Source organism: Copadichromis virginalis, linkage group LG5 (genome assembly GCF_057382275.1).
Source record: "Copadichromis virginalis isolate Kocher_CV1m ecotype Utaka linkage group LG5, C_Virginalis_male_GT1.1, whole genome shotgun sequence".
In the NCBI taxonomy this organism is placed as follows: domain Eukaryota; kingdom Metazoa; phylum Chordata; class Actinopteri; order Cichliformes; family Cichlidae; genus Copadichromis; species Copadichromis virginalis.
Window position 1 is genome coordinate 41,572,545 of NC_140622.1, and position 12,132 is coordinate 41,584,676.

General features: G+C 49.0%; 1 protein-coding gene across 3 annotated transcripts in view; it reads left to right on the forward strand.

The window, feature by feature from the left end:
• The first annotated feature begins 590 nt into the window (after positions 1–590).
• The window catches only part of grm7 (glutamate metabotropic receptor 7), a 145,821-nt gene continuing 134,279 nt past the window's right edge, over positions 591–12,132 (forward strand). For 2 of the 3 annotated variants that reach the window (XM_085457832.1, XM_085457834.1), the window contains exon 1: positions 591–2,233. In XM_085457832.1, the coding sequence (XP_085313958.1) occupies positions 1,568–2,233 (666 nt within the window). In that variant the 5' untranslated portion in view covers positions 591–1,567. The remainder of the gene's footprint in view (positions 2,234–12,132) is intronic. The other variant, XM_085457833.1, reaches the window with a different exon arrangement.

Genomic DNA, 12,132 nt, shown 5'->3' on the forward strand with positions numbered 1-12,132 from the left:
GCAGGCAGCGAGAGAGAAGGAAAAGCAGGAGAGCAAGGACTCTAAATGTGGGAACTATGACCAGCTGATTGGAGCTGCTCGGCAGTCTGAGGAGGTCTATGGGTGTCATGAAGGACGACATGCAGAGGGTGATGGGGGCAGAAGATCTGCTGTGGCGAGCCATAATGGGATCAGCCATTTTGAATTTACAAGTCAGATATTTGATGTGAGATGCCTCCTGGATGCCATGTTTCTGACATGTGCCTCTGGGAAGGGGCCTCGGCAGATCCCGGACACACTGGAGAGATTCCGTCTCTCGGCTTTGGTGGGAACTCATTGGTGTTACTCAAGAGTCGGAGGAGTCCTACTACCTGGACTACCTCATTTATCTGGATTTATCCTAACATTAGCGATCAGCTTGGTTATAAACTCACTAACTAACCCACGGTTTAACCTGCGTTCAGATGAAAGAGGACTGTCAGCAGAGTGTTTGACAAAAGAAGCAGAAACCATCATATCAGAAAAATATGAAGAGATTAAAGACACAGTACAAGTATGTGAGTGTGTCTCTGTCTGTGTTTGTGTATCTGTGTGAGTGTGTGTGTGTGTGCAGCAGGTGAGTATTAGACGCTCTGACTGAACGCGTCTCTGCGCTGTTGTGTCTGTAAAGGAGCTGCTGTGTTAATAAAGCTGCGCCTGTTTGAAGCCGTGACGTTTCTAATCAGATATTAGATGATTGGATGTTTTACACGCAGGTTTGGTTCTGTTCTCTGTTTCACACGTTACAGCTGAAACTCGTCATTTCCACCAAAAAGCGGACAATGCGGCTCGTCAGAGAAGCGCGAGGACACCAGAGGCTGCTGCTGTCCGCGCGCACAGGTCCGAGGGATCTTCGGGAATGATGACGCCATTTACGCGGAGAACTAATTGGTTCTTAGGCGCTTCTGTCACACCTGTTGATGTGTAACGAGTTACGGTGGCGGTAAGACCCGGAGTTTGGCTGAAGTTACCTGGATGCCCGGAAGCGGGAAACGTGATTTTAACGTGAGTTTCTGAGGACACAACGGGAGGAAGCGGACACCGAGCCTCACGCTCCCGTTCACGGTAACGGTCCGTGAGCCGGAGCACGCGCAGGCTGTTTGTTCGGCTTGTTTTGGCAGCACAAGCCCTGCGCTGATAATTACACAAACGCGCGTGGGCGGCGTGAGCGCGCGTGCGTGGATGAGCGAGAGAGAGCACGAGCGAGAGAGAAAGAGAGATAGAGAGAGGGGGCTGGTGGACCGTGAGGACCGCGCGCGCAGAGCTCCTCTCCTCGGCTCGTGTCGACTCCTCTCGCCGCCTCTCTTTGATCTTTTTCGGCCACTTTGTGCGCAGAAGCCCGGGAGCCTCCACGGAGTGCGCGAGCCCGCAGACAGGTGTGCACGGCGCAGTTATCGGAGCGGTCTATCGTCACGGGCTGTGACATCAGAGCCGCGCGTGGGCGGCGGGCTGCCGTTACCAGAGGAGTTACCGAGGAGTTACCGGAGTGTTGGGGCTCGCGGGGCCGGGATGGTACTCGTGCAACAAGCGGCAGGCTCGCGCGGCGCGGATGCCGTGGCTCCTCGCGCGGGATCCCAGCTGTGCCGGTGAGCGGGTGCTCTCTCTGCGGGGCGCGGGCCGGCCACGAGCCGCCGGATTTACGGACCTGTCCCGAGAACAGTCCCCTCGCGCCTCCTCGCGCTCCTGCGTTTTCCCGCTGCGTGACCGCACGGACCCCGGCGCCGGCATGGGCGGGCGCTCCGGCCTGCCCCTCCGCGTGCTGTGGATACTCCACGCGTTCCTGGACCTTGCGGGCTCCCAGGAGATTTACGCGCCGCACTCCATCCGCGTGGAGGGCGACGTGACGCTGGGGGGGCTTTTCCCGGTCCACGCCAGGGGGGTCCCGGGGACGCCGTGCGGGGACATCAAGAAGGAGAACGGCATCCACCGGCTGGAGGCCATGATGTACGCGCTGGACCAGATCAACGGCGACGATGAGCTTCTGCCCAACGTCACGCTGGGCGCGCGGATCCTGGACACCTGCTCGCGGGACACGTACGCACTGGAGCAGTCGCTGACGTTCGTGCAGGCGCTCATCCAGAAGGACACGTCGGACGTGAGGTGCACCAACGGGGAACCTCCGGTGTTCGTGAAGCCCGAGAAGGTGGTGGGGGTCATCGGGGCCTCGGCCAGCTCCGTGTCCATCATGGTGGCCAACATCCTGCGCCTGTTCCAGGTATGAGTCAGTGTCACACCTGCGCAGAGACGCACACACACATCTCCCTCATAAACCCACAGTGTGAGTGTGTCAGAGTGTAATGACTCCTGCAGACAGAAGAACACGTTTCTGCTGGATTGAGTCGTGCAGGTGAAGCTGTGCGCGCGCGCGCTGGTTTCTGGATCATGTTAATGATGCAGGTTCTGGTCGTGTTCCTCGAGCTGTTCAATCAATCTTTAGTGTGTTTGTGTTTCAGGTTTATCTGCTGCTGCACTCTCGGTGTGTGTGTGTGTGTGTGTGTGTGTGTGTATTTTCGGGCTTCTTTATTCTGTGTGTGTGTGTGTGTGTGTGTGTGTGTGTGTGTGTGTGTGTGTGTGTGTGTGTGTGTTTATGTGTATTTTCGGGCTTCTTTATGGTCCGTGTGTGTGTGTGTGTGTGTGTGTGTGTGTGTGTGTGTTTATGTGTATTTTCGGGCTTCTTTATGGTCCGTGTGTGTGTGTGTGTGTGTGTGTGTGTGTGTTGCTGGGTTTTGAAACAGAGGTGATCACTGAGCTCCCTCTTGGGTGGGGTTTGATTGAATCGCGTGCTAAATAAGAAAGACTTTTAAAGTTTTTGTCATGAGAGAATTTTTGGTGTTCAAAAAGGTGAGAAATGTGTAAGAAGAGCTGGAGGCTGACAAATCCAGGAGGCAAACCACACAAACGTTCAGTGCATGAAAAACCACATCCTGGCCTTTGTTTTCCTCCCCAGGACAGGCTGAGGGGGGTTGTGGTCCTCACAGGGTTAACCCTGATCATCTGGTTTTACTGCCACGCTAACTCTGACCCCCTCTGTTTGAATTCTCTCACTGCCCAAACCTGAGAGGGGCATCGGGGGTCTGGTGGCGCCTTCAGCTGGCTGTGATCCCCGGGTTCGGATGGTGTGGTTGGTCAGGTCGGTAGCAGAAGCCCCCCAGGTGAAAGGGAAACGGACGAGCAGCTGTTAGAAGGAAAAGGTCAACGAGACTGTAAGAAAAACACCAGCGAAGAAGAAGTGCCTGGCGTTTGGAGCAGACGTGACAGAAGCTGACAGCTGTGCCGGGTCTGAATGTGTCGCAGTGGGTTCAGTGATTTCTGACTGGATGAGCTGAGGTGCTTTAAATGGAGGATTTTTCTGAAAACACCTGCTGTGTCCGTGTTTGCTGAAGGGATGAGAGGCGAGGGGCAGCCAGCGGACGTGCAGAGATTTAATGAGGAGGGTTTTTGGATTGTGAGGATGGAGTTGAGCTCAGATGAGAGAGGGAGGGCTGGGTCTGCCTGTTGTACAAACCACCGTCTCCATCGAGCGCTGCTCAGGCGATCTGCCTGTATTTCCAGGTGTATCACTTTAAGCCCGCCTCTCTGTATCTGCTCGTGTTGTGTTAGAGGTCTTCAGGACCATCGACGTTCCGTCTTAAAGACGTTGTAAATCCACTTCACCCTGCTGTGTGTGTCACTGTGTTACTGCTGCTATAATCTGTGTGGCTGTATGTGATTCAGCTCCCGGCAACACCGAGCTGCATGAATTCATCCAAACTTCAGCTTGTAGTTTAAATGCTTAAAGACTTTTTTACTCCTGAAAGTCTGAGCCGAGGATTGTCCTGCTGATCTGCCTGCATCTCCCTGCCCTTCACACCGATTGGTCTATGTATGTGTGATGTATATATATATATTTATTTATGTGTGTGTGTGTGTGTGTACACACTTGTGAATAGATAAAAACTGGGCTAAAAACACCACAGCACTTTACAGGAAGGGCCAGAGTCGTCTCTATTTTTTGAGGCGACTGAGGTCCTTCAACATCTGCCAGAAAATGCTGAGGATTTTCTATGAGTCTGTGGTGGCCAGTGCGATCCTCTATGCTGTTGCATGCTGGGGGAGCAGGCTGAGGGTCGCAGATGCCAACAGACTTAATAAACTGATCCGTAAGGCCAGCAATGTTGTGGGGATGGAGCTGGACTCCCTCAAGGTGGTGTCGGAGAGGCGGATGCTGTCCAAGATAAAGACAATGTTGGATAACACCTCCCACCCACTCCATGACATGTTGGTCAGTCACAGGAGCTCGTTCAGTGAGAGACTGAGATTACCGAAAAGCACCACTGAACGACACAGGAAATCATTCCTGCCTGTGGCTCCCTGTACAACGCATCCACTTAACACACTGTTTGCTGCTACAACTACACATGTTTCTTTTCCAAATATTTATTTATAAGTGACTTATGTATGTATGTATGTATGTATATATATGTATATATTGTACTATTCTTAGTTAGCATATTGTCTGTCTTGTCTTAATGTTGGTTTAAAATGGAGCACTGTAACAAAAAATAATTTCCCCCAGGGATCAATAAAGTATTCTGATCTGATCTGATCTGATAAGGAAATCTTCACAGTAATGTGACTGTTGACATGTGTTTGGGGAAGGCAAATGGGATATTGCACATGAGTTAGCTGATGCTAAAGAGTTAGCATAAATGTTAACCTTGCTGATGCACACGATGATGTTAGCTGATAGCCACAAACCCAGCCTCGGGGCACTAAGCTAGTGTGCTCCTAGTGCCACATAAACCCGTATAATTGGAGGGTTGTGTGAGGAAGAGCAGCAAATGAGACGAGAGGCCATCTTTCTTCTTGAGCTGGTCTGTCCTGGAGGTCAGCTGAGTTACGAGGTGAAGCACCGTTAGTTGTGTTTGTTGTGTAGCGCTAACCTGTTTTAAGCCATTTACTTGTCAACTCTGAATCCTTTTCTGTAATCTGGGTCATTTGATCTTCTTGACTTTTCTGTTTGAGCCAAACCAAGGTTGCAGGTTTGAAACCTGCCCTGCGGTCCAGATCAAACAGCTGATCTGATGATGTGTTTATGACGGCTATTGTCTCTTTTAGCTGTTGTGAGTGTAAATTTCCTTGTGAGCAGGTTGACGGTTCGGTCACGCTGGACAGCACGACTAGGAACAACTGGCGGTCGGTCGATGGTCATTTTTTCTGCTGGCGACCAACTGCAAGTAGTTACAGCAACTAACTGTTCACCCAGACGTTGTGAGAGATTCAGCCTCCGGGTGAATGCTTTCAGTCACACGGTGACTGCACAGGTCACCTGACGGGAGGCAACCTGTCTCCAAACAGTCGCGGTCTGACTCAGGCTGACTGCAGCCGCTCTTGCAAATAACCACAGTCTGATTATTGAATGCAGACATGTATCCCGAGTGACTGTGAGTGGTCACACGCCTGGTCTTCAAAGCAACCATTCTAATTGTGGCTGAGCTGTGCTCTCCAGCCATTAGCGTTAGCAATGCTGGTGCAAGGAGGGAGAAGCCTCGGCGCCATGATGGCGAACAACAAATCAGGTTCAAAGTTTTGTGCCCAGACTCGGCAGCTCGCACTCAGGTGGGCTGGAGGGATTTGGTGAAAGTGGACTGTTTAACGTTGCACCTCAGGAACATCTGTTAGGTGTCTGTCGGTCTGGATCTGGAAAGGTCATCATCAGCTCGTGGCGCTGTCTTTAAAGCATGACCTCACCTCAAGCTTTTAAAACACACAAGCGTCCTGTGAGTTTATGGTTATTGTAAACGGCGGTCGATGATGTGGTTTCAGATGGGCTGGTGATACTTGAATGTGTGAAGGAGGCCTTGTTTGGTTTTTAGTGAAATGGCGTCTGGCGTCCTGTCAAAGCTGGTTGGTCACCCATCCGCTGTTGGAGCACGACACCGTGCTGTTTGTGGTCAATAACATGAAGTATCGTGTACGTATACACCAGCAAGAGAGTGCAGATTCATATTAAGCCTTATATGATGAATAGTAAGCTGTTATAATAACCGTGCAGCTCCACGAGCCGTGGACAGACGGCTTGTAGCACGCTGATGTAACGCTGCTTTGTTGGATTTGTGAAGCTTTGAGCCTTTTTTCAAACGTCGTTCAGTCTTTAAGGTGCTTTAAGGACATGAACGCCAACGTGCTGTTCATGTCACACTCCGTCACGCCGTCTCCACCAAGCTCTCACTTCTGTTGATAATATCGATCACAGAGTCTGCTACCGCAGTGAAACTGGGCCCGCTGATAATGTTTTGGCGTGCGTTGGACGTGTTAGCGTTTCTTTGTGAGGCACAGTTTCACAGCTTAGTAACTTCTGTAAGCTTTTCAGAGCTTTGGCTCTCAGGCCGGCCAAACCTCCACCAGTTGAAAACAGATTTTGAAAAGAACTTAATGGGCCCGAGCTCAGGATGTTTTTAATAACAGACGCTGAAAAGCTGATTCTCAGTGGGAGCACAAAGTGTTTCTTCTATCTCAGACATTTCACAGCATGAAAATGTTTTTTTGGGAGATGCTAAAAAACTGGCTCGACATCAAGTTTGGAGTCATATGAAGATAAACAGAAATGCTTTTTAATTTTTCAGTTAAATGTTGCTCAAGGAAAATATTTGGTGAGCAGTTTAAGAGGAATCAAATGAATTTAAACCATTGACGTCTCTGTTGTCAGGGACGCATTTCTGCAGGTTTAGCTGAAGGTAAATGAGTCAGACGGAGGAGGGACGGTCTGACCCCCTCTGTTCGAATTATCGAGAGGGTAATTATTTTGCCTGTGATGGAAAAGTCATCTGTTCCACAGCTGTTTCCACTTCATTAAACCCCTGATGTTCCTAAATGGCCTAGTTGGCACCAGAGTCACATCACAGACACATTAAGGCCTCGCTCCCTGGACTGCTGCCCCCCTCTGGTGGCTCGGAGGTCACAGCAGAGCCAGAAACTTTTACAGAACATGTAGGGCAGTGTGTTCTCATTAACATATTTATACAAACACATCAGCAGAGAGAAGACGGAGGTTCAGGGTTAAACTCTCCTCGCTAAAGTTCATGTTTGGGGCTCTCTGATGGGCGGAGACAAACGCCATCACGTGACAAGAACAAGACGTTAAACCGAACCTGAGCAGAGTTGATCCACCCACAGCAGGAGGTCAGTCGTGATCTGTTCAGAGAGACGCCTGTGATTACTATTTCCACGCCCCTGTGTATTCAGCGCTGGTGCCAAATGCAGTGATGTCATTGGTCAGGTCTTTGCATTCACGTGTGAATAAGGCTACATCCACACGTACATGGGTATTTTTGAAATCGCAGCTTCTTCTATGCGTTTGGGTCTTTCGTCCACATGTAAACGCTGTTTTGGATCACTGAAAACAGAGATGTTTAAAAACTCAGTTTTTGTGTTTACGTGCAGACGAGGAAAACTGAGATTTAGTCGCTCAACATCAAAGGTGTGCGCCACGTCATTGTTTACATGAGATGATTTCTACGATGGCAGATAGAGACACTGTTGCTGTTAATCTTACTATGTGCAGTTTTTACACGCTTACATAGACACACGCAGTTACTGTCAGACTGCTTCTGTGCGCCATCTTTGTTTACTCTTTCCCTCCCAGACTTCTAGACCTCTGATTGGCCAACATTTCTACATGTTTATGATTATATCGCATCCTGTTGCTTTGGCATGTTCTCAACAGCATTTGACTTTGTTTTTTTAAGCATAAATGGAAAATCTCAGTTTACATGTACGTGTGGATGTAGCTTAAATCGAGTTTGAGCTGCAATAATAAAATATTTTAAGTCATGAATTATACGCGTCTGGTGTGTGTCCGGCTTTTAGGTCTAGAACAAAGTGCTAGCGTTGAGTGCTAGTGTTCAGTGCTAGCTTTGAGTGCTAGCGTTGAGTGCTAGTGTTCAGTGCTAGTGTTCAGTGCTAGCGTGCAGTGCTAGTGTTCAGTGCTAGCGTTCAGTGCTAGTGTTCAGTGCTAGTGTTCAGTGCTAGCGTGCAGTGCTAGCATTGAGTGTGGGAGTAGAAGAGCAGTGTGAACCAGTCCATCTACAAACTGAGACTTCTGTCAGGCAGATAACCCAAAAAGCTTTGTGATGGAGTTAACATCGTCACTGTGACTAATGTAATCTGAATTTAATGCAGTAATATCTTTGTATAATCAGCAGATAAAGAGATCTCCCATTCGTCAGCGGTGTGCGTGTGTATCTCTAATCGTCATGTACGTGAACACGTAACGCTCTTTTAACGGAGGAAGTCGTGTTCTTCTTCTCTCGATGTTTTCCTGCAATGAGCCCATTCGCTGCATTAACTCTGACACGTGTGCTGGAGCTGGAATACAATGCATGAAGCTAATGAGCTGTAGCCTACGTCCCTCCCATTAACTCCCATTATCAGCGCTGCTGGGACAAACAACACATATTTATCTTTTGAAAGCATCGAAGCCACCTACCAGAACAATTATCGGACACATATGGAGGGCGAGGGATGACGCCCAATTAGACAAATTGGTTTGTTTTTATTAGCGGGTTCAGTTTCACTCAAATTTATGGCTAACGAGGGAGTAATGTGCAGTGACAGAGGGACTTAACGAGCCCGTGCCTTCGCTGCACCTGTGCTGACTCCACCATCGCCACGGCCGGATGAAGCAGCCGAGAGGACGGCGAGGAAGAAGGAAGGAACCAAACATCACAGTGAAACATACGACTCGGGCTTTCTTCAAGCATAAAGTTTAGACATTCCTACAAAAAGCCTGTTCACAGTTATGTGTTTGGTGCCATGAAAGCATCGGACGACAACACGCGATGTTAATCCAGAGCCTCGATGCTTCATGTCACCATCACTTATTCACTGAAGACCAGGCCTGCAACGATGTCGACGTATTTGAAACCACGTCTTGTGTTTTTGTAACAGGAAGCTGTGGGGGCAGTATCGCCTCGTCTGCGCTCAATACCAACAAAGAAGAATGCAGCGTGAATGGCACTGTGCCAGAAACGTTTTTAAACTTCTGTAAATAACTTGGTCTATAATATGTGAAATGTCAAATGTATCCCTCATGAAAGATGTCGAGTCTTCTTGAGTCACAAACAACATTTCTGCCACGTTCAGTTTGTAGCAGCGACGTTGGTTTATCCAGTAAAATGTCTGTCAGAGTCATGTGACCCACAGGCAGCCGGGAAATACAACAAGTATCACAACAGTTCTGTCAAAGTATCTGAAGTGGACAAAAGGAGCGCATGGGTATAATGTCGGTAACACAGAGTTACAAAGATACTTGAAAACAGGTCATTTTAACATAGAACCGCCGGTTCACTAAAGTCTGTTTCCCAACATGAGTAAAGACGTCACACATAAAAACACACCGAGTAACAACACCAGCAAAGCAGGAGGACGGAAGGAACAAATGGAAACTGAGATTTTACAAAATGTGAAAGAATTTCACAGAAATCAAACAAACTCGGTGCAGACTGTGCAAAGTGGAGCTTTCCCTGCACGACCGCTCGACCGCAGTGCACGAGCGTTTAAACGCCGCCGCCCTGGAGCTGTGACGGCGCCTCTGGTGGCTCCGTTTTACAGCGGTGGTGCGTCACGTTGATACCATGTTTATGTTTGTGTTTACAGTAAACAGGAGCAGCTCCACTGGGTTTTTTTTGCTCACATTAATATGACTTCAGGTAGTTAGTCTGTGGGTTGGAGCGTATCAATAACTAATTATGTAAATAATTAGTTAAACAGGATAAGTGGTGTTGAACACCACACCATCTGAGAAACTATCACTATGACAACGTTTCCTTCGAGGCGGAAGGAAACGTTGTAGCAGAAATTTGAAGTTGTTGAAGGAAAGTAAAAACTTTTGATGAATGGATGAGAACAAACTGGGGCCAGCGCAAGCCCTTTTAGCCACGCCCCTTTACCTACATGACAGGAAGTCACCTTTCAGTGAGAGAAATCGGCGCGCACACAGGAGCGACTAAATAAATGCAGTTCTATGAGTTTCTGATTGATGTATTTCCGCCTTTTCTTGTACATTTGGTGTCTCCTCTGCTGATTCCATCAGACGTTAAATTTCCTGCAGCCATAAATCAGCTTCACTCCTTTTACATGTGTGTCGTATATCTAGCAGCAGAGTAAACAGGCAGCCCTTCAGCTTATACCAAAACATAATTTAACACCAGAGCGTGCTGGAAACTGCTTCCTGCATGACTGTGGTGATATTTATCATTTTCAGAGAGGTAATCATATGTTTTTTTTGCTGATGTGAGTGTCGTCGAGTATTCCTGCTGTAGAGAAAACAGTAATTGTGCTGAGTGCCACTCGTCGCCGGCTCTGTCGGATCTGAATGAATCACCCGGTGACTCACGTTGTATCATCTCGCTGCGAGTTAAGGACCTCGGCTCAGAATGAAGCCGCACAGGTAGGAGAGGAGGAGGGCTTAGCGCCCAGGTTCAGGAGGAGACGTTGAACTGCTCGACATGAACGAGCTCCATTCAAAGCCAAAGAAATGCCGCCGCTCGGCCCAGGTCAGACGCACACTCATTATGCTGTGGAGCATGAAGCTGTGACTGCTGTGTAGCACCATCCTCACAGTCAGACAACGTCCAAATATCTCAGTAATCCGGTACCAGCTGATGGTTTTCACCTGTGCGTGGATCTACGCAGACTGTACCGTGTGAACGTGTGCGTCACGTTGTTCTGACCGACTGCGTCCAGCATCTGACCCGGATCCTTATGACGCTCCCTCGCTGTGGGTGTTCCCGATCTGTCTGAAGGGAAAAGGCTTTGCTGCTTTCTGTGGCTCACAACTCTTGGACACAGAAGTATCGGAAAAGCATCTCTGACCTATATTCACTGAAGTACGGCAGGCAGAGTGCCGATTCCTTAAAGTGACACCGCATTGGCCACGCTGCATCCATCTTTTATTGCGTCTGCGTGCAGGGAGGACGGACAGTTTCTTTCAGGTCAAAACAAATCGGGCAGGTGTGATTGGCAGGTAGCAGCCGCAGCGTGGAGGCTTTCATCGCACAGGAAGCTCCAGTTTCCTGAGACTGCACGAACAGAGGTTTGATGTCGGCTGACTTTGTTGCGTGTCGCTGGGAGAACTGGCCCTGTAGCGAACGACCACGAGTAATGAATACGAATGAGCGGCTTCGCCAGTATGAGGCAGCGCTGCAGTGAAAACACGATCCTGTGGCGTTATTACAGCTTCTGGTATTGAAGCTGCGCAGGGCTCGTTGTCCATCATCACAGCAGGATGCTCCGCTTCATTAGAGCTGCTAATGTCGTCACCAATGGTGAGACTAATGAGTCATTAACATGAATTTATTGTTTTTAATGAAGTGAGAGACTATAACATACCATTAAGAATACCAACACCTGGACCTTAGTCCATCCGCCTGAGTCGAGGTTCCCCGAAGAATGAGCTGCTTTCAGACACGAAAGAAAATCCCTATGACGGCGTCCCCGGCACACAGGCGGACCTTTTCAGTGCCTGTTGGACTCCACCACAGTCATCCGCTAGCAGGGGCGAGGAGGATGAGGGATGGGAGTCAGCGTGTCCAAGTCTGACGCCGTGGTTCCCTGAGAGGTGGAGCTGGAGCTCTGAGCAGGTGTCCTGCCGTCCTATCGCCAGCAGCAGAAAGGAACCTCCTCTGTGCTCAGTTAAACTTTGAGGCAACCCGTGTAGCCCACGAACTTGATGGAGAGAGATTATAAATCTGATCTGGGAGTGAAGTGGAAACCATCCCTGTGGGAAAAAACCACATTGCTGCCACTGCAACATGATGTCATGATGACCAACATCAAGGTCAAGACTCAGACTGTTGGACTGGAAGTGGAGCAGCAACAGAAACAATAAGAAAGCTCAGTGAGCCGTCACTTTAATTCTGCTTTGGTGGAAATGTGCAGGAAATGAGCTGTAAGTAATAAATGATTTCAGACTGTCGGTGCGGGTCAGGGTTGGTTTGAGTCTAAATATGGAACGATGGCACTTTTACAGCTGTGACTCTTCTGCTTCAGCGTCCTCACCTTGCAATACAAAAGACTCTCAAATGGAAATACTGTCTCGGTATTTTCCGGTTTGCTGTTCCAACCAGGTGAAAG